The sequence below is a fragment of the Symphalangus syndactylus genome, chromosome 9 (genome assembly GCF_028878055.3).
Source record: "Symphalangus syndactylus isolate Jambi chromosome 9, NHGRI_mSymSyn1-v2.1_pri, whole genome shotgun sequence".
NCBI lineage: Eukaryota > Metazoa > Chordata > Mammalia > Primates > Hylobatidae > Symphalangus > Symphalangus syndactylus.
The window spans coordinates 102,904,852-102,932,235 of record NC_072431.2 but is presented as its reverse complement, the minus strand read 5'-3'; the positions used below and the strand labels follow the sequence as shown (position 1 = coordinate 102,932,235).

At 36.7% G+C, this 27,384-nt stretch overlaps 1 protein-coding gene across 1 annotated transcript in view; it reads right to left on the bottom strand.

Annotated features, from left to right (window-relative positions):
- The window catches only part of HIBADH (3-hydroxyisobutyrate dehydrogenase), a 136,545-nt gene that overhangs the window by 4,109 nt on the left and 105,052 nt on the right, over window positions 1-27,384 (bottom strand). Inside the window, exons 5-7 of the mRNA XM_055293592.2 lie at window positions 13,387-13,520; window positions 8,771-8,847; window positions 1,643-1,799 (exon numbers count right to left, since the gene is read on the bottom strand). Coding sequence (XP_055149567.1) covers window positions 1,643-1,799; window positions 8,771-8,847; window positions 13,387-13,520 — 368 coding nt within the window. The remainder of the gene's footprint in view (window positions 1-1,642; window positions 1,800-8,770; window positions 8,848-13,386; window positions 13,521-27,384) is intronic.

Below are 27,384 nucleotides of genomic sequence, written 5' to 3'. Positions count from 1 at the left end.
CAGATGTGACTGAGTTACTACAATCTTGTGCTAAACTTGAAGGGATGAGGAGTTGCTTCTTATGGATGAGCAAAGAAAGTGGTTTCTTGAGATGGATCTACTCCTGGTGAAATGACAAGAAAGGATTTAGAATATTACACAAACTTAGTTGATAAAGTAGCATCAGGGTTTGAGAGGATTGCCTCCGTTTTTGAAAGAAGTTCTACTGTGGGTAAAATGCTATCAAACAGCAGCACATAAATCTTCTGTGAAAGGATGAGTCAATCAATGCAGTAAACTTCAACTTCATTACTGTCCTATTTTAAGAAATTGTCATAGCCACCCAACCTTCAGCAACCACCACGCTGGTCAATCAGCAGTCATCAACCTCAAGGCAAGACCTTCCACCAGCAAAAAAGGACTATATGACTCACTGAAGGCTCAGATAAGTGTTAGCATTTTTTAGCAGTAGAGCATTTTAAAATTAAGATACGTATATTGTTTAGACATAATGCTAATGCACACTTAATAGACTATGGCACAGTATAAACATAATTTTTATATGTAGTGGGAAACCAAAAAATTTGTGTGACTTGTTGTGGTTGTCTGGAACTGAACCCGCAATATCTCCAAGGTATGCTTGTGTGGTATCTAGGTATATGTATTCTTACTTTTTCTTTTTTTTTTTTCTATTCGAGACGAAGTCTCGCTCTGTTGCCCAGGCTGGAGTGCAGTGGCGCTATCTCAGCTGACTGCAATCTCCACTTCCCGGTTTCAAGCGATCCTCCTGCCTCAGCCTCTCGAGTAGCTGGGCTTACAGACATGCACCACCACGCCTGACTAATTTTATTTATTTTTAGTAGAAACGGGGTTTCACCATGTTAACTAGGCTGGTCTCGAACTCCTGACCTCAGATGATCTGCCCACCTCGGCCTCCCAAAATGCTGGGATTAAAGGCATGAGCCATTGCGCCTGGCCGTATTCTTACTTTTTAATCAGGAACAAAACAAAACAAACAAACCCTCAACTGGGAGAAAATAAGCACTGCAGAAATCTGAAAGTTAGCTGGTCTAAAAATTATTTTCTGTAGTTGAGAACACAGACTTTCTAAAGTTGAGATCTCAAACAAGAGAAGGATGACAGTTTGCTTTTCAAATGACTTAACTAGTTTTTACATATAAATCCATATATTAAAATCTTAAAGCAGGAAGATGTATTTGGAAATCTATTATCAATGGGAAAATCATCTCTTCTTTTGTGATGCATCTAAGCACTGCCAGTGTATTAACAACAATGAGAAAATTCTCACTGTTCTCATTTAAGAAGTTGGTAAATTAACATAAATTTATGATGAACAAAATTTTACCAGCTCATATAAACAAACCCAAGCACGCACGCACACACAGACACACACACACACACATGCACACACACACACACGGTCTGGCCCATTCTTCTCATCCAAAAGGCCAGGAATAAAAATGAACAAGATAAGGATTTTCATCGAAGTTAGGTTTTTACTCATTTTCAGTGAGAGTGAATATTCTAGTAATTTTGCCTCTTACATGAGACATATGCTTTATTAAGAGAAAGAGAAGGAAAGTGTTATTGGACCATGAAACATTTTTCCTTCTCTCTTGGTTAGTGTCTACATTTACCATACCTTAGCCATGAGTGTTGTTCCAAATCCACCCTGATAGTTATTAGCCGAGGGAACGCCATCCATCACTCCAGGTACAGGATTATAAGTGTCACTTGACCAACACCGTCCTGAGCTCATATTTAGGATTTTAGCCAGCAGTTTTGGGTCAAGCCCTAACCTGTCAAAGGTCAAAGAAAAGAAGTGTTAAGTGTCAAAATGTACACGTCGTGCGTGACTTATTTATGTTTGGGGATGCTCCATCTTCTCTCTCCATTTATTATATGTCTTCTAAAATCTAAGCAGATTGATACGAGAGTGAAGAATCCAATTTTGAATTATAGAGTACTAAACACTACTGGTTAAATAAGAACATTTTTGAGCCAGGACCATTTTGCATTTAGAGAAAACCTTCTATGTTATCCTATTATTAAGAAAAAATAATATATAACTGCATAAAAATATTGTTGGTTTATCACACTCATGGGTTTTCTAGTCTTTGGACATTACTACATTTATGTGTCACATAAGAACCTTAAACCAACATGATAATTTAAATTCTACATTCTTTATCCACAAATGATATATTTCAGAAAGAAATATTGACAGATAAATGATGCATCATGGGAGTCTGTGTGAATGCATTTACACGTATGTTTATTCCTTTAGTTTTTATGAGAATAAATGCAAGAGATGAGCCAGGAGCTGTAAACGAGCTTAAGAAAAGTTATTATAAAAGAAGACTTTTTTGCTGCAAACTTTTCCTTATTTATTAAATCTTTATTAGACAATCTTGCTTATGAAGCAAGTCTGCACAGAGTTGTGACATATGCTATCTATTCAGAGACATGCATTATAGTTCTGGGTCAACTGCTGATAAGGTTACTGATCCTGATAAAACAAAGCTTGCCCAAGCGGAAACATCATTTGTTCTATCACTGGGCTGATGGCATAAACGGCTGTTCAATGTGGACCCTAGAAAAAATAGAATCAAAATGCTCCATTACTTGGATTCTAAAGATATAATGCAGTTTGGGAAGCACAATTTTGCTAAGTATCACTGAATCAAGTTTCAAATAAAACTTTATACCTAGCAATTTATTTGGTTTCTTTCATACAGAGCCATTATGAAACAATTGTCATAAAAGCTTTCTGCTTTTTCTTAAAACCAACCTCTTCCAGAAAATTAAAAAAACACTGAAAAGAGACACTTATGTAAATGTTAAACAAACTGTGCATCTTGGCATGCTCAGATTGTTTACTCTGTATGTCTAAAACACATCTGTTTATTTCAAAATCTGAATATCATGGCCAATAAAACATTTTTTCAGATGCTAGAGCAGGGGGCTGAGGCTAACAGCCAAAAATATGTATGGAATTACCACATAATACGACTGTTATGTAATCAGGCTTTCAAGGGGTAGCTGTGGTTCCCAGACTGTTACGTGGCATATCATGTATCTGAATTCATATGGTGGCCCATGTTATAGTGATGGATTTTACTAAGGATTATAACAGACACAGAAATTCAGTCTAAATTGGCTATCATTCATTCTGTTCAACTGTAGATTCCCGGAGAGAAACCCAAAAGTTTCATTCATTCTTTTATAAAGATCCAAGTTCACTGCATGCATAGTATGCTACTGATGCTTGCTTTCTCCTTTTAAATAAGATTAGGCTATCAGTATGCTACTGTAGTATATCACTTAGGAAAAGATAAAGCCAGTGTGCTTAGGGAATAATTGTGAAAAGTGAAATCACAAATTAACAATTAGTTAATTTGCTATAACTGCAAAGTACAAATGTTCAAGAATGCATATATCTAATATGCTCCATAAGGAGAAAATACTTTCAAAGACTCCAAAACGTCGCTTTCTCCCTCCATTTGAAATATAATTTCAGGGCTTCCTAACTTAGATCTTTTAAGATGGTTCATCACATTTAAAGCAGCAGAATTCCTCTCTTCTTTCTAAGCTACCAGGTTACACTCAGTAGTAGCTCACAAGAGCTTTTACAGCTAAGGAAATTCACTCTTTTCTATAATATTCAACAAAATGGTGAGCAAAGCTAATTATCCTAACTTTGTAAAACCCTAAATTTTTCTTGAATGTTCAAGGAAAAGTACTGGTATTGATTGATGGAAACCCTTTTTGGTGAACACATTACTATTTAGAAGCATCCTGAGGGGCACATACAAAAAATCAGGTGGCAGTTGTTTCATTCTCACTTTTCAAATCTGATGCTTCCCCACCGTGCTGATTCCCTTCAGGAGATAGTTATTCCCTCTCCACTTCCCTCCCCCTGCCCCCACCCGCAGCAAAGTGTATCATTAAAAAGAGCAAGTTAGAAGTGTTTTGCATTTCATCTTTCTGAGGATTCTTTCTCTGGCAGATACATAACTGACAGTTAAAATTAGACATGATATTAAAATCAGTTACTGAAGTCCTCTGTTTTCCACTGTGCCCAAGGCTTGTAATGGTCTGAAACCAGCTAGAATACACAGTAATTGTCATTCAGAGTCTATCCTAGAACGTCATGCTTCACTGGAGAAGACTGAGTTTCCATTCGAAATCAACAAATTAATCCAAGACAGGTATCTGAAAGGGCAAGTTTAATAGGAAGCAGCTACTGGGCTCTCAACCATGATAAAATGTTATTGCTGTTTCCCTGTAAATTGGCTGGGAACATATGATACTTTCTGCATAAGAGCCCCATTGCTGTTCAGAAGATATACAGCTCAAGCCATCAAAAGAATGACAGTCTGTCAGTCCCCATAATAACTTGCCACTGGATGTGGTTCGAGAGTGCATGCGTGCATGCATGTGGCTTTACAATTGCTGGAATGTTCTCTGATATAAACAGAATAAATTCATTGCTCTGACTGCATATATAATGCATCTCAAATAAACGTCACTGTGTCAAATCTACTCACCTCTAAAACATAAGAATTTTAAATGAGGTTTGGAAGAAGTAAAAATAATGCTAAGACTGTAAAAAAATTTAAAAAATTAAACATTTGCCTTCATTGTAACCAAGACTTTAAGGGCCAAAAATGTTTGTTTATATTATCTGTGAGTAATCTATACTCGTCTGGTTTTACATAAGAACGAAACAAATTATGTCACTAAACTGGGATGTTTGTATCACAGGAACAGATCTGGAAATGAAACATCTAAGACCATGTCAATTTTAATTAATCACTTATCCATCAATGTTTACTCAGATCTGCTATATCCAAGTGCTACACGTGCAGCGAAGGAGACAGTAAGAAGGAAGCTAAAAGGAGGCTGTGCCTGTCTGCCAGGAGGGCTGAGTTAAGACCCACCTGGATAACTTTTACCTTTCGCAAGAGAAGTGCCATATCTTATCCCCTCACTCAATCACTCCCCTACCTCCTCCCTCCTCTCCTTATTTATCTGACAAATCTTCACTGGGTGCCTAATACCTGCCAGGTATATTCTTAAGATATGGCAATGAGTAAACAAACCATTCCCCTTCATGGAGCTTCTAGATGGGAAGACAGGTAATAAACAGACAAATAAATATGTAATGCCAGCTAGTGAGACATGTTAGGAAGAAAAAGATTAAAGTACAATTTACTTTCAAACAATAACCACCTCACCACAACCACAAATATCATTACCACATATCGACACCTACTATGTGCCAGAAACTATTTAATAAGTTTTACATGGATTAACTCACTTAATCGTCACAACAACCCAGTGGATAGATGTAATTATTTTTGTCATTTTATACATGAGAAAAGCTTAAGTCTGTGGGACAGCTTGAATGCAGACCTACATGCACGCCCAAATGCCATTGTATTGGCTAGTAGTTGACTATTAAGTAGGTGGTAAACTTAATAGTCAACAACTAGCCAATATGATGGCATTTTATCAGTTTATTAAGAAATTTGTATGATGGATAAGTGAATGATTTGGACTGATGTAGTCTTAGATGTTTCATTTCCAGATCTGTTTCTGTGACACAAACATCCCAGTTTAGTGACATAATTTGCTTTGTTCTTATGTAAAACCAGACAGTATAGATACATACAAAGAACAAACTTTTTGGCCATTTACAAATTACAAACCTTTGCCATCTGTTATGTTTATTAGGGTACACAACTAAGGCTCCAGTCATCATATAAATGCAAAAGCAACATCTTCTAAGGGCAGTATACAAGAAACTATTAATAAAACTACATGGAGGGAAAGTTCTCATCTTGAACAGCTTTCCAGAAGTTCAGCTGCTTCAAGCTTCTTTTGGCGGAAGACAATACAGTGGTTGCTGGAGGAGCCTGGGCCTGGTTGGTAATGCAAGTAACTTGTTATATCACCAATATATATATTTTTTTAAATCAGTTTCCAGTGGAGCTGGTAATTTAAAACAACAAAACATTATCAATGTTATTTCTATGTGATACACAGGAACGAAACCTCTCTAATACAAGTAGGGTACTTTCAGGACCATAAAACTATGCTTCTAATGCCTATGTAGGAATCCAATTAGAAAGCAGAAAGGTCTAATAAAAAAGGAATCTCAAAATATATTGTATACCATATTTTTTACTCTTTTACTTTTTTTTTTTTTTTTACAACATTTAAAAATTTTGCTAACATCCATAAAGACTCACTGTAAAAGAGCATAGGGTCAATAAGAATTTTAAACTGTAAGATTTTTTTCTTCAATTTTTTTAAATAAGGGGAACAGCGTTCCAGAAAAACCACTGACTTAGAATAAAATTAATCAGAAATGATCACAGGAATGGGTGACTCAATTTGTAAATGTTGACATTAATACTCTGAAAAAATTTCACTTCAGAGTGAGCAGAATATAAATGTGGCTAAACCATTTTGATGCTATACTACTTTGTGGGAATTTACTACTTGGGAATTTATGCTTGCTGATGCCAATTTTCTCTTTCACCTTGCAAAGCTCAATAAATCGTGGCCACTCTCTATACTCTATTAGAGAACAATCCTGTCACTTTAAACCATGTCTGTAAACCATGGAGAAAAGACAATAGCAGAAGTATTCATTTTTAGGGTCTTTAAACCACTGAGAATCTTTGTAAGATAAAGTGATAAAATCCTCATGTTATGAAAATAAGCAATTCATTGGTATAATCTGAAACACTAGAAATTTATAAATTATTTTTAACAGTTAAGTACAACTAGTGAGTTTCTGCCTTGTGTTCAGACTTTTAAAATATATTTTATGTTATATACATCAGTATATATGTAGTTTTAGAAACATGAAAGATTTAAAGGTTTCATATTTCTAAATAATAATTTTGTCATAGTTGATCAGAGCCAAAAATAAGGGAAACTCTATTAATTGCTTCTGCTCTCTTATATCTCTATTTTTTATCACTTTTCATTTTCTCCTTGAAAACAAACCCACTACAAGTAGCCAATGGTTTTTACTTCATTGTACACCTTGTATTCGATTGTATTGCCTCCAATTGTAGCTGGTGTTTGCAGTAGAACTTCCACAAGCGCTTAGCCTATACAAAACTTCATTTTAGAAGGTCAAATGATCATCTTATAATAAGAGTTCTGACAGGAAAATTATTCAAGAAATGCCAGAGAATGCATCACTATGACTAAGGAACATCTTGGTCCAGTGATGCTCAAGGTAAGAAGTACAGAGTCAATGGGCAAAGAGGGAAAGCTGTAGTACAGTATAACCTAGGTTCATCCAGCCTTTTACTTTATATAATCATTTATATCCAGAAAAATAAAAATAAAATTCTAAACATACATATGCATACCAATGCTGGTGTCAACACCAATTAACTGTGTATGCAATTTATGTTCCAGAAATGTACATCTTCCTCTTCCATGAAATTAGTCTAGAGAATGAACATGAAAACAAGTTACTAGTAACCAGTTTTTCAATTATGATAAGTGACCCATATCCTAAAACTGGCCACAATACAAACATAACACTCTGAAAAGGTCCCTATATACTACCACTTTTATTAAGGCTCTGTACAGACATGCTTTACCATCTTATGGACATTCAATTTTAAAATGTAAATGGTACACGATATTGATAAACCAATTAGTGCTGATGCAAAGCAAATTCCTCTTTTATCTCAATTACAACATGACAACTTAATAGGTCAAGATAGTTAAACATCTGAGACAAGGGCAATTCAATAAAACAACAGCATCTTGATATGGTAATTAAGAGGAAATGTGAATCCATTACTGTGTTTTCAAAAATATCTCAAGTATGTTGGCTCTTTTTATTACTTTTATCAAAAGCTATGGTATGAAACACTATTCTGTTTTGTGACATATGTGGTAAGCAGTTTTAGGGAATGTGATGAAAGCAAATGAGTAAAGCATCCTGCTCATTAAGCATTTTCTAAAGTAAGAAATGTATATTTATTATTTTCATGAAATATAAAACATTCAAAAATTAATTAGGTGATTAATCATATGCAGCATTACTAAACCAAAAGATTAAAGGCTAAAATTAAGACATTAACCTTAAGCATTTAAAAGATGATCATCCATAGGAAAAACAGAATTCCTCAATCACTTTAAGCAAAGTATGCCATTTTAATAGAAAGATACATAGGAATGCAAAGTAACTAAACCACAGGCAAAATAAAATGAAAGAGTTATGCATATGAATTGCATCTTTATGAATGCTATCCAGTTTTTAGCCTGAGAATGAACCAACAAGAACACCTTTAGTGCGGATTTGGAGACTATATTTTTAAAAGGTACATAAACTAGTCACATGGTAGCATACCACTTGAATTCACTACACACGAAAACCATGTCTTATACAAATTTGTCCCAACATTGCCAAAGTATGTTTAAATTTTATAGAAAAATGTTTCTTGCATTTCAACATAATAGAAGAAATGGGGCTCCCATATAAAAAGGATAATATAACTTCAAATGCACAGGCAATACATTTTATAGCTATGGCAAAGCATATTCATGCTCTCCTGGGTCCTATTGCTCGTCCAATAAGCAAAGTCTGTTAAAGTTCAATAATGAAGTACTTTCAAAATGTTCTTAGATCAACTCATTTATCTCTCATGAATATCATTTTTTTAACATCAGAAAATCAAATAAGAAAGCCTATAAAAATGTTAGTATAAAAATGTACTATTCAACAAACCTGATTCCAAGATTCATAGCTTCAGCAGTTCCAATCATACTAATAGCTAACAGCATGTTGTTGCATATCTTTGCCGCCTGAAAATAAATTGAGTACATATTAAATATCTGTATTTTCAAGCTATAACTCACAGGACATTTTTCCTTGCCCAATTCCAGGGGCTACATTCTAAAAGAAGTAACATTCAGCTGTTGATTTGCTCGAGTGGGGAAGAGAACCTGATGCAGCATGGCTCCCACTGAACCTCACATGCTATCCCAGAGCAGACTTGCGGGTCTCCTCCACTAGGTAATAAATTTGCCTATGTGGAAATTTATTTTCCACATAGCTACTACAGGCTCAGCACTATAGGGCACAACTGCTCTTTAAGGTATGGAACTTACAATCTAACTGGGAAATGGGAGTAATACGCTATATGAAAAGGCAACAAAAACAAGTGGTGAACTGTAAGGTAGAGGCTATAAGAGATAAGAGGAGTTCAGAGCAACAAGACCACTGAAGGCAGGAACAGAGAGGAAGTGGAACCTGAAATCATCCTTTAGGAGGCCAAGGCAGGATTTAAACAGACAAGAAAGGGAAAGAAGGAGATCCGGGGAGAAGGGTAAATATATAAGAAGGATTAAATATTTAAGAACATGGGGATGTTGCTAGAGATCAGTAAGAAAATTGTTTAATATGCCTGTGTTTTAAGGAATGGTGAGAAATTTGATGGTTAAGACTGGGGCAAGAACATGTCAGCTATGAAAGCTAGGGTGGAGAGTTAAAATTTGACATGGTAGGAAATAGGGGTCTATTCAAAGTTTCAGAATGGGGAAGCACTATGATGATACAAGCATCTTGATGGAGGTGGTCTGGGTTATGATGTTGGACAGAGTGGTAAATTTGACATTCAGAGACCTATTAGGCCCCCTGACCAGTAAACTAGGTGTGAGACACTGAAAGAAAGGCTTGGACCAGGTCCTGTGTTGAATGGAAATGAAGGTCAACAATGAGAGTAACTTGAATTAATAGAGCTTGGAGACTGACTGGACAAGAGTATGGAGACAATAAATATATCTAAGATAATACCAAGTCTAGAGTGAGATAAAGAGAGTCCTAGTGACTAGGGTAAAAGCATTAAGAGGAGGAGTGAGAGTGTGTGTGTGTATTGGGAAGGGGAGGGAGACAACTAGCTTGATTTCAGTGTTCAGTATTGTTTAATCATCTCTGTCAATCACCTCATACTTCTAAATGAAAGTTACTTGCTTTTCAAGAAAAAGTTTGAAGTCCATGGGTTATTGCTGCCTGATTGTACTACAAATAGAGCTATGGCAAGTACAGTTGACCCTTGAAGGATGAGGGGGTTAGGGGTGCCAAACCCTCAGTGCAGTCAAAAACCCATGTGTAACTTTTGACTCTCCAAAAACTTAACTTCTAATAGCCCACTGTTGACTGGAAGCCTCGTCAATAACATAAACAGTTGATTAACACATATTTTGTATCTGTATTATATATTGTATTCTTATGGTAAAGCAAGCTAGAGAAAAAATGTTACTAAGGGAATCATTAAGGAAGATAAAATATATTTATTTTTCATTAAGTGGAAGTAGATCATCATAGAGGTCTTCAATCCCATCTTAATAATGAGTAGGCTGAGGAGGGGTTGCTCTTTGCTGTCTCGGGGTGACAGAGGCAGAAGAGGTGGAGGTGGTAGAAGGGGAGGCAGAAGGGGCAGGCACACTCTGGATAACTTTATGGAAATTGTGATTTCTATCTGATGTTTTTGCTCTTTCATTTCTCTAAAAACGTTTTTGTATGGTACCAATCCGTCTTTCACTGTTTGCTTTATTTTCAGTGTCTGTATCATAGAAGGGTCCATGTTGTAAAAGAAGTTGAAAGGAGTCTTGAATAATCAGAACCGTTCTGCCATACTGTCTAATGTCAATTTGTTTCCTGGCACTGCTTTTGGTACATCTTCTTCCTCATCATCTGGCACTGTTCAGAAGCACTCATCTCCATCAAGTCTCTTCTGTTAATTACTCTGGTGTGGTCTCTATTAGCTCTTGAATTAATCCAAGATCCATATCTTGAAAGCTTTCATACACTCCCCACCTTTTTTGCCATATGCACAATCTCTTTAGTGATTTCCTTGATTGGCCCTGCCATAAATCCTGTGAAGTCCTGCACAACATCTGGACAGTTTTTTCCAGCAGGAATTTACTGTTAGGGGCTTGGCTTTCAAGGCATTTTCTACAATAACAATGGCATCTTCAGTGGTGTAATCTTTCCAGATTTTCATGTTCTATCACGGTTTTCTTCCACAGTGACAATCCTTCCCATACAGTACCATGTGTAATGAGCCTTAAAGGTCCTTATGATCCCCTACTCTAGAGGCTGAATTAGAGGTCGCTGTGTTTAGGGGCAAGTTGGCCCCTTGGACACCTTCAGTGTTGAACTCATGTTATTCTGGGTGGCCAGGGGTACTGTCCAATATCAAAATAACTTTAAAAGTCAGTCCCTTACTGGCAAGATATTTCCTGACTCCAGAGACAAAGCCATCGATGGAAACAATCCAGAAACAGGGTTCTCATTGTCCAGGCCTTCTTGCTGTACAACCAAAAGACAGGCAGCTGGTATTTATCTTTTCACTTAAAGCCTCAGGAGTTAGCAACTTTATAGATAAGGGCAGTCCTGATTATCAACCCAACTGCATTTGTACAGGACAGTAGAGTTAGCCTATCCTTTCCTGCCTTAAATCCTGGTGCTGCTTGCTTCTCTTCCTAATAAATGTCCTTCGAGCATCCTTTTTTTTTTCCCGTAATAGGGCACTTCTGTCTGCATTAAAAACTCATTCAGGCAGATATACTTTCTCTTCAATGATTTTTTCTTAATGGCACCTGGGAACTGTCTGCTGTCTCTTGGTTGGCAGAAGCTACTTCGCCTATTTCTTGACATTTTTTAAGCAAACCTCTTCCTAAAATCATCAAACCATCCTTTGCTGGCATTAAATTCTCCAGCTTTAGATCCTTCACTTTCTTTTTGCTTTAAGTTGTCATTTAATGACTTCACTTTTTCTTGAATCATATTAGATGTAAGTACGCCCTTCTATAGCAATCCTGCATCTACATAAAAGCTGCATTTTCAATGTGAGATAAAACGATGTTCTGCCAAAAGTGCAAGCCTGCTGGAGTAGCTGCAGTGATGGGTTCATGACTATTCTTTTCTTTTTTTACAATGGTCCTTACATTGGATTTATCTTGAAATGGAGGGCAAACCCAGCTGCAGACCTCAATCCATGGTATGTATCAGGCAATTCAACTTTTTCTTGTAATATCATGACTTTTCTCAGCTTCTTAGGAGCACTTCCAGCATCACTAGTGGCACTTTGTATGGGTCCCATGGTGTCATTCAAGGTTTATGGTATTGCACTAAACATGATAAAAAATACAAGAGAATTCCAAGAGATCAGTTTTTACTATGATACACAATTTACTGAAGAGATGAACCACTCACACAAAGATGATTAGTGTCACATGACATTTTATGCCCAATACTTGTAACACTTGAGTTCACTGCAATAGCAACAGGAGGTGGCCACAAAATTATTACGGTAGTACAGTATTACTACAGTTAATTTTATGCCATTATGATTTAATGCATCTTTACATTTCTTTACATTTCTCTCAACTGTGAATGGTGCCATGTATGGTCTATAAATATTTGTAAATTTTGATAAATTTTCACTCTTTATAACAGATTTGTGCATATTTATAAACTAGTATCTATCTACATATATTTTATGCGTTCATGACGTATCTAACTTTTTCTTAATGTTTTTGATATTTCTAGGCCATGTGGTTCATCTGTTTTTTCAAACTGTCACAAATCCTCAAAAAAATTTTCAATATATCTATGGAAAAAAATAGGTGTATAAGTGGGCCTATGGAGTTCAAATCTGTGTTGTTCAAGGGTCAACTGTAATTACAAAATTAGATGGAGGAAAATGGCAACTCAGAAACAAGCACTTCGAATAAAGGCAGTTTTAAGGATGATTTCAGTAGTTGCTGGGATGACAGACATGTCAAGATCCTAATAATGAATTTTTTTCCCCCTTTTTTTTTTTTTTTTGAGATCGGTTCTTGCTCTGTCACCCAGGCTGACTGCAGTGGCTCTATCATGGCTCACTGCAGCCTCAATCCCCCACCCCTGGGCTCAGGTGATCCCCCCACCACCTCAGCCTCCTGAGTAGCTGGGACTATAAGTGTGTGTCACCACATTCGACTAACTTTTTTGTTTTTTGTAGAGATGGGGTCTTACTATGTTGCCCTGGCTGGTGTCAAACTCCTGGGCTTGAGTGATCCTCCTGCCTCAGCTTCCCAAAGTGTTGGGATTACAGGCATGAGCCATCACGTCTGGCCAATAATGGACGTATTTTTAATAAGTAAATTGGCTGATGTCTGCTTAAGCCCACCAGGAATGATGCAAAACTAATTTATTCCAAATAAATGTTTTAAAATCTGAGCAAACAAAGAATCCACAGGTTGAAGAAAGAAGAATAAAAATATGGTCAGGGAAGAGAAAGGAACATTAGTCAATTTTACATCATCAAGTCAAGGTCATTAATGTAAAAATCTTACCTGCCCAGTCCCAACAGCTCCACAGTACACCACGTTGGAGCCCATGCACCCCAGCAACTCTTGGGCAGCAGCAAATTCATCTTCAACTCCTCCCACCATAAACGTGAGGTTCCCAGATCGTGCAGCTCCTACACCTGAATCATTTGGGGGTAAAGGGATAGAAGCAAAAGAATATATTTCTTAAAATGTTTAGGCAGATAATAAAATTAGAGAAACCAACTAAAAACATCCTGCCTCCAATCTGTATTATGCCAGGCATGTATAAGATACTCTAAATCTCTACAGAAATATTCAGCAATCAAGTATCGCCCAGATTAATCACAAACCCAAAGAGACAGATTCAGTTGTACTCTCAATCTCAACTCAATCATTCCGGCACAATCATGGCCTAACAGATAAGGGAACTTAAAATGTAAATGTTATTATTCCCATGCATCTATTATTCTCCTAAGAAACCTATTAAGTTATAGAAAGTATACAAAAAAAAGTTTTACCTGGGCCCTGATCAGCAAAGGAGCAGCCAGAGAGAGGGTCTGCTGCCCACGTTTGGATTTGGGATTCTTGCTCACTCACCCACTCTCCAAATACTATCTATAAGTGAGATCTACAAAGAGGGAGACCTGGCTCTTTGTTCCTTAAACAAGTAGGCATTTCAGATGGTAGATTCTTTTTTTAAGGCAAGGAAAACTGTTGCTTATTTTGACTGATTATTCTTATGTGTACTTTTCAATATTATTTGATTTTTCTTTTCCTTCCTGCTATACATCTTTTGGGCAATTTATTTTTAGTGATATGAGCAAGAAGAAGAAATAAACTTTAACACTGACTTCACTACTCCTTAGTAGCTTTTAACAGAGGCTTAATGCATGTTCATTCATTCTAATGATTGGAGAAACAACTTTCAATTTAGCACAGAAAATATGATCTAGACTTGTCCTAAAAGGGAGAGGAAGAAGCTTCATTCATCTAAATTTTTATTAACTATAAAATAAAACCAAGAGTATTATTACTGTTTTTAATATTGAAAGAAATCTTGATTCATAATTTTCAAGTTAGGCTTTATTTTTCAAAAGTTCCCAGGCAAGTATGTGGAAGAACTTATTTTACAGTACAGTAAGAACAAAGAAACTGTAATTGTCTGTAGTATATATAAAATCTGGCCATTAGAATAGACAGCTGCAAGTAATGGCCTGCTTTTGAATTTAATGTGTTCAATGAAATACAGTATTTATATGGTTTTTAAAAGCCCAAGTGAAGAGATACCTATTTCATTCAAATTGTGAATATTTTGCTATTGTCAAATCAAATAGCTTTCTATTTTACAGTTTATACTATTCATAACCAATTATTAAAAGCCAAAAAAGTCAGCATTATGCTAGCCAAACAATCTTGGAAGAGTGAGTGCCCACATGTTATGAAAACATGAGATGCTCACACATATGGTTAAATTACATTATTTTGCAATATCTTCACTTTGAAATAGATTATAGACAAAAACCCAATTTATAAAAAATGCTTTCAATTAGCCAATCTATGTCATTCAAACATTCTTATAACATTAAAGTGACTGCTGTTTTGTTAGTTTCTAGTTTACTTTATCAAGATGGTAAACCATTAATGTTTTACAATTATTTTGCTCAATTTCTATAGCCATTTTTATTTAAACCATATAACTACCATTCCTCCTAATCCTGTTGATCTCACCTAGAGAAATTAAGTAGACGATTTAAGTCAAAGCTTACAAGCAAATCCAGCACTATCCATCATCGATCAATAGCTTTGCTTTGTATTTAGATTACAGACTGCTAAATAGCTTCAGAGTCATTTATTTAAAAAAAATTAATGCTGACAATGGTTCTCAGCTGGTTAGTCTTTTGACAGGTGTACTTTCTCACTTGTTCAAACACATATTTTAAAAAGCAGAAATAAGTTGCTTAAGCAAGAGAAGACCACAAAAGAAAGAATAATTTATCTTTTAATTCAGAGGTCTGTGGTAGTTCAACTCTTTCCTCATATTGATGTGGTATCATAATTATTTCCGACTTCATCATAACCTACACCCCAAAGTAAGCATCTAACTAAAATGGGTAATTCTAAAGTTTTGACATTCCTTGGAACCAAATCTTATCTCTCATACATATTCCTTTAATCATATAACACTATCAAGCCTAGTCCCACTGCAAAGGAGAATTAAGACCTAAATTAGCTAGGCATGTTGGCTCACATCTGTAATCCCAGCACTTTGGGAGGTTGAGGCTGGTGGACTGCTTGAGCCTAGAAGTTTGAGACCAGCCTGGGCAACATGATGAAACCCTGTCTTTACAAAAAATACAAAAATTAGCTGGGCATGGTGGCATGTGCCTGTAGTCCCAGCTACTCAGGAGGCTGAGATGGAGGATTGCTTGAACCCAGAAGGTGGAGGCTGCAGTGAGCTGAGATCGTGCCACTGCACTCCAGCCTGGACAACAGAGCAAGACCCTGTCTCAAAAACAAAACAAAAAGACCGAAATTATCCTGAAATAAATGTAACCATTTTGAACTTAGGAAAGAATATCTAGAAAGCTGCGACTCTAAAACTGTGTAAGACAGCTTATGGATTTCAGAAGACATTGTATAGATGTTTATGTCTATCAAAAATGAAGAAATTTATTACAATGACATGCCATTTTGATTCTAGTCCATTTTCTAAAATATAAAAACACACAATGCATATTCGGGTTGTTGCTAGAATACTGGAAGAAATATTTATTTTACATATATTTTATTAATTATATATACAAAACCAAAATCCACCCTGTGCTTAATTCTATTACAGTATTTATCATACTTTATTAAAATCTTGGATTTTCTTGTCTGATTCCTCCATTATAAACTTCCTACAAAGTCAGCACTGAGGTCATAGCTTGCCAGCATCCCCATTACCTATTACAGTGCATGATATACTCAACAAATGGTTGGTTGATAAATAGCATTGTAGAAAGGGTAAAAGATCTGGAGATGTTATATTTTGTTTTGGGGATGTGCCACTTGCTGGCAAATTGTGTGACAAATTATTTAACTTCTGAGTCTCAGTGTATAAAACAGGAAAGTATTAATAACTTCTTCATAGATTGGCTGTGAATATGTGAATGTATGTTGTAATATAAAAATGCTATTTATTTATTTATTTTTTGAGACAGGGTCTTGCACTGTCACCCTGGCTGGAGTGTGATGATCATAGCTCACTGCAGCCTCAACTTCCCAGGCTCAAGCAATCCTCCCACCTCAGCCTTTCGAGTAGCTCGGACTACAGGCATGTGCCACTGTGCCTGGCTATTTGTTTTTGTTGTTTTTGGTAGAGACGGGGTTTCACTTTATTGCCCAGGTTGGTCTCGAACTCCTGGGCTCAAGCAATTCTCCTGCCTTGGTCTCCCAAAGTGCTGGGATTACAGGTATGAGCACCGTGCCCAGCTAAAAATGCTATTTAAATGTAAGGGCTTACTACTTTTCAACTTGAATTTGTGAAGTGGGCATTTTCCTATTTAGTTACTTAAGCCATTGTCTTCTCTGGGATAATTTTAGCCTCTCTTTTTAAGTATTAGCGGGTTTAGGCTGCACCTATAAATAACAGAAGCAGGATGGTACAGATTAAGAAGAATTTTAGTGGTCTACAGACCCTATGTTAAGATGACATCACTGTGAAGACTTCTTGCAAAATCTTTCTCTGGCAGCATAGTCAATGGGAAAGACAAGAAATCTGCATTTGTTTTATCTATTCAACACAATTAACTAAGAATCAGGCCCTGTGGTAAGCCCTTGGATGAAGGATGAATCACAAATGTCCCTGCTCCTAAGAAGGTACACACTGGTGATTCAGCCACTTCTCTCACTGTCCATCCCTACTACCCTGGTCTGAGCCACAGGTAACTCCTGCCTGGATTACTGCAATAGTCTCCTAATTTATTTCTCTTCTCCTCTTGTCTCTGTAGTCTGTTCTCCATATAGCAGCTAGAAGAATCCTCTTAAAATATAGATCTAGTTCACCCAGCTCATGTTTGTTCCCTATTCCCAACCCTCCAAAGACTTCCTATCCCTCTCAGTATAAAATCCCAAGTCCTACAAAGCCCTACATGATGTGGCTCTGGGCTACCTCTCCTATTTCATTTCATATCATTCTTCCCATCACTTACTGCTTTCCAGCCACCTTGCCCTCCTTGCTGTTCTTGAAACAGGTGAAGTATGTTCCCATCTCAAAGCCTTGAACTTGCTATTCCTTTTGTCTGAAATGTTCTTCCCCCAGATACTCATGACTGGTATAGTTTAGTTCATTCAGGCCTCTGTTCAAAATTCACCTCTTCAGAGAGGCCTTCCCTGACCACTCAACCTAACAGTCTAAAATAGCATCTCATCGCTCTCTCCTTTTCCTGCTTCAATTTTATTCATAGCATTTATCACCTCTTTAACACTTTCATTTGTTTCTGGTCTGTATTCCCTAGAATAACACTAGCTCCATGAGGGCAGTGATTGTTGGCTCATTCACTCACATCCACTAGCTCTAGTACATAAGAGATTCTCAGGAGGCAAGAGAGAAGGAAAGTCTCAAGGAAACAAACAACGACTGTAATACCATGTGATAACTGCTCTCACAAGATATGCACAAGATGCCAAGGATTACAGACAAAGCATTTCTATCATTCCAGCAAGTCATTAAATGCTGCTCACCCTGTTTCTTCATCTAGGATGTGAAGTGGTTAGAGAAAATTATCACTGAATTCATTTTAAGCTTTTGAAATTCTATGATAATTTTTGGGTTTTCAAGTTCATAATCATCCACTTTCCCACATTTATTATATTAATACACAAAACTATGGCATGTTTTACTTTGTACAAAAAATATTGTTCCAAATGAGAAAAAAGAAAATTTTCTCATATAACTACATTAACTCTAAAAAGCCTAAATATTTATGGCTGCCTTTAGTGCTTTTTCTAATACTTTCCTGTGGTGATGTCTCTAGTGTTTCCTATAATACTAGAATCGGAAACATTGAACTCATTTGTACAAACAAATGAAAAAGCAAATGCCCAAACCATGCAAAATGCGTAGCTGACTACCCTGATTTTAAAGTGATAGACATCTGTCACTTCTCGTGGTAGTCTGTTTTGATTTTAATAAGCCTTATAGTGGAGAAGCACTTTTAAATCTAAGCACAAATCCTCTAAGTCAGCCTCTCTCTCAAAAAAAAAAAAAGTATCATAGATGACTCCATTTGCTAAAACTACCTTCCTTCTTCCCTTCCACACCTACTTATAGTTGACATCAAAAATGCGATCATTGGAGATCCATTCTTCAGTGGTCCTCAACCCTGAGAATGAGGAAGAAACAATCTTTGTTCTCACGGAGTTTGAAATCTTGTGCTTGTGATGGTGGAGGGAGGGAGAAGTTGGAGAATGGAGGTGGGGGAAGGGGTAAGGAAAATACATATAGCTAATAAAAGAGTCAGATTCATGCTATTAGAGGGCATACAGTTGTACAGAGGTCCAAAGAGGAAAAATATCATCAGCAAATATTTATTCAGTGCCTTTAACAACTTGCTAGATCTTTGTGCTATGTGTAAAGATTCAATGAGTAAACATATTTGCTGAATCAAAAATAAGGACTTCTTTTCTGTTATATTCAGAAACTACTTGAAATATGACCATCACAGAAAGTCCAAAATGTAAGGTCAATGTAGTCTTTGCACTCAAAAAGTCCAAAATATAATTAGGGAAAAGAGATGTATAACCAGAAGAAAATGCCAAAAGGTAGCATCACATACGAAGTGTCAGATGAATGAGGGCAATCGCCACCAAATCCTGATTCCCCCTTTCCTTTCATTTTTCAACCCTCGTCATTGAAAGAATAATGAATTCTCAGAAAGAGAAGGGGTGAAAAAACAAGATATTGTTCTTGAAGAGTAATATTCTTGCTGTCAACTGTAGGTAGGCATATAAAAACTGGTAAGAATATAGGTATTCTGAATCCATTTGCAAATCTAGTTCAGAGCAGTTTAACATGAACTGAGCAAGTAATCTGGTATGCTTTTTATTAGACACTGAGTTCTGCCTGTTATCTAAATGCACATAATACTCCACCTCTCTTCACAACCAATGTGGGTTTGCTTATCAGAGCAAAAAAATTAGAGAGCTTTTAGAAAATCAGAAATAAGGTGAAATAAGTTCAAGAGACCTACTGTACAACATGGTGATTATAGTTAATAACAATTTATTGTATTCTTGAAAATTGCTAAGAGAGTAGATTTTAAGTGCTTTTATCACAAAAATAGTATGTGAGGTAATGCATATGTTAATTAGTTCGGTTTAGCCATTCCACAATATGTACATCTTTCAAAATATGTTGTACATGCTAAATATATACAATTTTTATTTGTCAATTAAAAAATGAAATCGAATTTTCAAAGGAAAACAAAATCAGTATTAAGAACAATAAAAAAAGAAACCATAGTATCTCACAACAAATCTCAAATATAGATCTGAGTATCTTAGAAGTCTTGGGAAACTCTATTTGGGAGCAAGCATATCTTTTCCTTGAACTGAGTTAACATATTTTTTAAAATTCTCATTTGGAACTTCATGCAGGAACAGTAAATGAAGTAATGAACAATGTTTTAACATTTTTGCATCAAAAATAGTGACCTTTTTTCCCAAGATAAACTGAATTGAAGCTTGGTTCTTGCTTTATATCCTTTTCAGGCTAATCTTAGCCTTATACCTATAAAAGAAGTAAAACTTAAATCACCTCATTCTAACATTTATGCTAATCTGTCTCCTAATCTTTGGGCAGTTTTATTTGATATAAGAATGAAAACAGGCTCAAGGCTTAAGTTATACATTAACATGAAAATAACCAGCAACTGAAAACATTATTCACTATTACTTAGCATTTCTTTTCTTTTCTTTTTTTTTGAGATGGAGTCTCGCTCAGTCGCCAGGCTGGAGTGCAGTGGCACAATCTCAGCTCATTGCAACCTCCGCCCCCCAGGTTCAAGCGATTCTCCTGCCTCAGCCTCCCGAGTAGCTGGGACTACAGGCGCGTGCCACCACACCTAGCTAAATTTTTTTGTATTTTTAGTAGAGACGGGGTTTCACCATGTTGGCCAGGATAGTCTCGATCTCTTTGCTTCATGATCCTCCTGCCTCGGCCTCCCAAAGTGCTGGGATTACAGGCGTGAGTCACCACGCCCAGCCAGCATTTCTTATATAGTCTCAAAGTTCCTCCCATTTTTTCTCCATTAAGTTATTCTTTCTGAAGTATCTGTATATTTATGCTTCAGCAAAAAGGAGAACTACATAACTCACTGTACCCTCTCTTCTGTCTTGAGTTGTAGGAAGCAATGAATTTTCTCTTCTCTCCTTAAATGATCTCTGATTTTTAAATCTGTATTTTCCTTGTCAGTGAATCCTAATTACTTCTCTGGTCTCCTCATCTAACCCTTGCAACAAAAACTACCACTCAATGCACACTGAAAACTATTTGCAATGGCCAGAATGTGCAATGATTTTTCATGCACCCATGCCTATCTTGGGCTGTTCCCTCACATGAAATACCCTTCTCTGCCTTCTTTGCCTGGCTAACTCCTACTTATTTTTCAAGACTCAACTCACGACAACTCTGAGAAGTATTTCATGACCCCCCTTTCTCTATTCTTAAAACATTCCTGGTGATATCTCTAATAAAGCACTTACACTATAATCAATGATTTTTTTGGTGTGTCTTATTAAGATCCTTATTGGCATGAGCTGTTTGAATCTTTGCACCCAGCACATGGCATGTGTCTGATAAATGTTAATTTTCTTCTTAGTAGGCAGGCAGATATCAATGGCTAATAAAATGATCAAGAATACTCATTAAGACTCATTAAGGCTTAATATTTTCTAGTTTATCAAAAAGCTCTTTTTGGTATCAATGTATTTATTGTAATCTTGAAAATTACTGACAGTAGATTTTTAAGTAACTTCACCACACCACACCAAACACACACATACACACACACACACACACACACACACACACACACACACACACACACAGATGGTTAGTATGTGAGGTAATTAACTAGCTCAGTTTGGCCAATCTACAATGTATACATATTTTATAACATGTACACAATATATACAATTTTTATTTGTCAATTACTTTTTTAAAAGCTCAACTTTGGGGCAGCATGATTATTTACACGTGGTAATGGCATTTTCACTTACTGCTACATAAACATGCATAAGCTAAGTGTACATGTATGGAGACATTATTATGAAGAGTTAAAAGTGAAAAACGTGATTGAGGTAAAAGACTTGGAAAGAAATCACAGTGCAGGGTCACACCTCTTGGACTAGTTGTAACACCTCTCAATCTTGGTTTCTTCATCTGAAAACAGTGATAAAAACACTGGCCATACTAACTTTGACACTCAAATGTAATAATACATTGGAAAGGTATATAGCTATTACACAAATGTTATAAAAAATTTAAACATAACAAGTAAATTTATTCAGCTTAAACATGTTGAAGTCTTTGACCTAACAGTAGCAAAGAGCTGAAATTTGGAATTTAGCCTTACTGAAAAGCTGACCCAAAGAAAGGTGCTGATAACTTAGACGAACTACTCCCAAGTTACAAATAAGGAGATCATTTTCAATTGTATTGCTATTAGAAAGAAGGCTTCAAGTCCAAAGAGGGAAGAGATGGAAAACTAAAAAGTACAATTCAAATTATATTTGTCTTTAATACTGTAAAAATATTACCGCCAAAGCACTTCCATTGATATATAGCCAAACATAGTAAATCACTTAATTTACTCAAAAGAACTTAAATGTTTTAACCAGTGTGCCATCAAAAGAGATCAAGAAGAGGACCAATGGGACTTGGGCTGCAATGTGAGCCATCTTTAAAATGCAATTGTTCTAATCATTTTCTACAGATGCAGCCTCACAAGGGGCTGCTGTCACAGGGACCATTTACGACTTGTTATGGTGTCTCTATTGTTTACCAGCGACATTCGCAGAAAAAGGCGACAGCTGGGACAGAAAGCTGCTACTCAACGAACAATATAATCCCGTGAAAGTAATCAACAAATTTAAGGGTGTTAATTAACTTTACACTTTATCATGTTCAATTAGTTGTCCTTTCTAGAAAAGATTGCCGTGCACAATCAGTTTAGAGCGTGCCATGTTTGATTTGTAAGTGATCACTGTTTCTGTTTCAGAGTCCATGTCAGATGTTCTCTTGGGTTTTGGTGACACAGATGAATGGCTTTGCACATGTTAGGGGTGATCTGGTTTAACATAAGCCAGCATAACATAACCCCTTGTTAACACTATTTCTGGCATTATCCAAGCTGGAAACAGAAAAGCAAAAACACTCACAGCCCTCTTCTGGAGTCAGATAAACAAAGTTTAGTTAGCTTTTCCTGAAATAAACACAGACACAAATACATGAAGAAATAAGCAATTTTTCATCATTATTTTCAGAGTAAGACTTGTCTTTCAGGGGCATGTTTGGGATCATTTCCTCCCAGCAAGATCTCAAAGCTCTGCTGCATTATGCACAAAGCACCACTGTATCCTCAGACTTTACATAATGCAGACAGTCTTTTTTATGGCAGTTGAATAAATGCTAGGGATGTGTTGTTAAGTGCCAGCTTGTGTTAAATTCTAGAATATGACTTTTAAATCCAGAAACTGTATTTCACAAGTATGAAAAATCTGCAGGAAGAATATTAATCTATGAATGCAATTTGCCTTGTCTCTTACCTTAATGCACCTGTTCCTACTTGCTAATAGGACAAGGAAAAGCTCATGATGGAGTGACAATATATTCAGTATTGCATTTTAATGAAAGTCACTGCAGTAGTTCCTCTGAATTGATAAATAGAGCTCTGCATCAAAATATTTCATAAGCCATTGACAAAGTGAACAAAACTCAAAACTGAGATTTGGTAGGTGTTTATCTTTAAGAAAACAAAAGCAAGGGACATGCATCTATTTTTTTAGAAGAGGCATCTACATAGGATTGTGAAACATCTTAATAAAGCTATACCTTGCTCTTACAGACTAGCCATTTCCTGCACAACACACAAATTAAATGCATATAAATAAACTATAGCTGATTAGCTAAAGCCTACACAAGGACAAAGCTGAACTTCTTCAAAATAGAAAAGTTGTTAACTCTGAAAGCTAATAATGTCCTAAGTTAAATATTAAAGAAGGAAATTATAGGCTATATCTGAAACAGCTGAAACCACAATACACAGCAGCAGAAAACATTAGTTTTCTGCAGAAAATCTGCAGGGAGAAGAGAAGCGGTCGATAGATCCTTAAATTGGAAGCAATAGCCGTTCTTCTATCCCAAGTTGGCAGCTGCTACATTTGCAGACCTGGTTCATTATTTACCCATAATGACCATCAAGCTGCAGTCAAAGTCAGATCACAACAACTGTCAGCAGCTCTTTTAATTAGCCTTGCTTGAATTCAGATAAATATCACAATAGACCTGCTTATGCTGAAAGAGCAACAGAATGTTCCGCATGGAGCTGGCTGGCTTGAGGAGGACCGATGCAGTACAGAAGCCGTAAGACAGAAATGCAGAGTGGGGTTTTTAAAGGGAGGGCAAAACAGAGAATGAAATGGTTTTCTTTTATTCTAAAAATCACTTTAAAAAGCAATTCCCTGGCATTCACCTCAGATCAAGATGGTGTACAATGTTGGTTTACAATAAAACGCTAAACTCCTGAAAGCTAAATAGCTGGAGCACAAAGAGAGTTAACTTAATGCCCCTGGAAAATATGATTTTTAAAACCCCGTCTTGCAAATAATGTCTCTTTCAGCTTTAAAAGTCATTTTTATTTTTGCTATATTTATTTGAGATGGAGTTTTGCTCTTGTCGCCCAGGCTGGAGTACAATGGTGTGATCTTGGCTCACTACAACCTCTGCCTCCCAGGTTCAAGCGATTCTCCTGCCTCAGCCTCCCAAGTAGCTGGGTTTGTTTGTTTGTTTATGGAGTTTCACTCTTTTCACCTAGGCTGGAGTACAGCGGTGCGATCCCAGCTCACTGCAACCTCCGCCTCTCGGGTTCAAGTGATTCTCCTGCCTCAGCCTCCTGAGTAGCTGGGATTATAGGCGCCCACTACCACAGCCAGCAGATTTTTGTATTTTTAGTAGAGACAGGGTTTCACCATGTTGGCCAGGCTTGTCTCGAACTCCTGACCTCAGGTGATCCACCTGCCTCAGCTTCCCAAAGTGCTGAGATTACAGGCGCGAGCCACCGCACCAAGCCAAAAGTCATTTTTAAAAGCCAAATAAGAGAAAAAAAAGCCAAATAGCTTGTAATCTTTATGTCCTTCTAGTTTACTTTCTTTAGGCAACACGTGGTTTGTAACATTTCTGTGATTGGAGTTGGCTATTTTCCTATAAGTTTCACATGCATCCTTTCATTCAGCATTAACAATCACAAAGTAAAACAAGGCCAATAACCAAATTCTCAGTAATCCAATTACCATCAATACCACACCCTTCTGGGTATCCTCCCATCCCTAATCCCTGTCTAGTTTGCTTGAGAAGAAGAACAGGCATAATAATCATGTGCCCTCTATTTTAAAGAGAACTGATGATTCACATGAGTTCTGTTATAACTTTGAGGGTAGGTATAAAGAAGTAATGGCTGTCAGAGAAAAGAGGGAAGAGAGTAAGAAGAAATAAGCAAAAGGCAAGACGATAACCCAGCAGCAAATAGTAGAAAACTGGGGACAGCAAAAAACTAAAGATTAAGAGAAGGCTGTGCTAATAAGCTACCCTTGGCTAACCAGGAATTATCTCTTTCATGTGAAAATCCCTTGAAAATGTGGACTCTCATATTTTGGGGTTGAGGTACAGTTGAAGAGGGTGCCAATTCCTACAATGAGTTGAGTATGGTCCACTGTGCCATTCTTGCTAGCCCCTCAGCCAATGCATAGCCTTTTGCAACCATTTCTGATGGTGCATTAACATAACATTAAGGAAAGGTAACTAACCAGATTTGCGTGAGGACAAAGGACATAGTACTGCTTGTATAGAGTTTGGATGCCACGTGACTGTTTCCTTATTGAGCAGAAAAACACTCCTCTGGGAAGTAGTTTAAAAAATTATTATATTTTTGGTCTACTTCAAGTACTAAAACCTTGGAATAAAATATTTACAGAATTCTGTATATGCGATAAAGGCAACCACTGCTTAATGGTGATAATTTAAGTGGGGAGAACTGTTCTTCCGGTTTCATGAGAACCAATCACAGCAAAAGGAACATTGCTTGCTTTTTTTTTTTTTTTTTTGAGACGGAGTCTTGCTCTGTCACCCAGGCTGGAGTGCAGTGGCACAATCTCGGCTCACTGCAAACTCCGCCTCCCGGGTTCATGCCATTCTCCTGCCTCAGCCTCTCCGAGTAGCTGGGACTACAGGCGCCCGCCACCACGCCTGGCTAATTTTTTGTATTTTTAGTAGAGACGGGGTTTCACCGTGGTCTCGATCTCCTGACCTCGTGATCCGCCCGCCTCAGCCTCCCAAAGTGCTGGGATTACAAGCGTGAGCCACCGCGCCCGGCCTTTTTTTTTTTAATAAAGACTAAGCCAAATACATAAACCTATTATGGATAATGACCTTCTCCCTCCTCAGCCCTTAATACAACCCACCTCCTGACTACATACAACTTGTTTCAGTAGAACACTGAGTTCAAAGACAAGACTCAACTTGTCAGTTCCAAGTCTAGAGTCAAAATTTCAACTACCTATCAGCTAATTCTTACTACTGGCCCTCAGAAGCACAATGAATTCAACATGTCCAAACACCTTTTGCCCTCCTACCCTCTCCTCAAATAGACCCCAAATTGGTCTCCTGCATGTCCATTCAGTTATCATGTTACCATTACCCACTTCTGGCAGCATTTCCAAATTTACAGTGATATAAATGTATAGATATGTATTATTTATTTGGATCACTTGAAAGACAATTCAATACTATGCCAAGAAGTTCAGGCATATAAAAAAAGTACCCAGCCAGTCAAAATCTAGAGACATGATTCATGCAGTATTTGCAAAAATAAAATAGAAACAAATCCTCGTAAAAATCATGTCTATCTTCTCAAGTCAAATATATATGCATGCAAGTGTGTGTCCTGAAAGCTTAACCTGTTAGGGTCACATGATCAAGGGTAGCCAACTGCATTTCTTTCCTTGCCCTTTCTCTTCAAGGGGGTATACTAAATAAACACCTTCAAGTGTATTCTGAAAACGAAATATATTAAAGATAGTCGTGAATTAGAGAATACAGAAAGGATTTTAACTTAATGCAAAAAACATTCCACTTTGATAAATTACAGTATTTGAAAAAACGTCCACCATAAGTTACTAATTCTAAGACTCAGTTTTCTCACTTGTTACATGAACTGAGTAATATCTGCCTTGACAGGACTGTGAAAGACTACATAAGCAATGCTTGATACACGACAGTCATTCTGTGTCCTCTAGAAAAGTCGAGTATCTTTTTACATAGTTCACTGGGTTTCCTCTTCAGTAAATTGCCTATCATATATTTCTCTACTTTTCTCCTGATTCTTGGTCTTTTTCTTGTTAATTATAGATTTTATGTCTACTCTGTTATATATTTTGCAAATAATTTCCCTCAGTCTGTTGTTGCCTTTTGACTTTTCTTTTTGTCACAAAGATGTGTGTGTGTGTGCGTGTTTTCAATTTTTGGATCTGTTAATTTTTTTAATGGTTTTTTATTATTTGTCTTGCTTCAGAAGGTTTTCCTCATTCTAAGATTTTGAAAGAATTCTCTTAGACATTTCTTTGGCCTTTTTACACATTTTTTTAAACAGTTATTTAATCCATCTGCTATTTATTTTCAGTGTATGGGGTGAAGTAGGGATCTGCCCCCCACAATGAATTGTCCTAACACAATTTATTAAAGAATTCATTTCCCCACTGATCTGA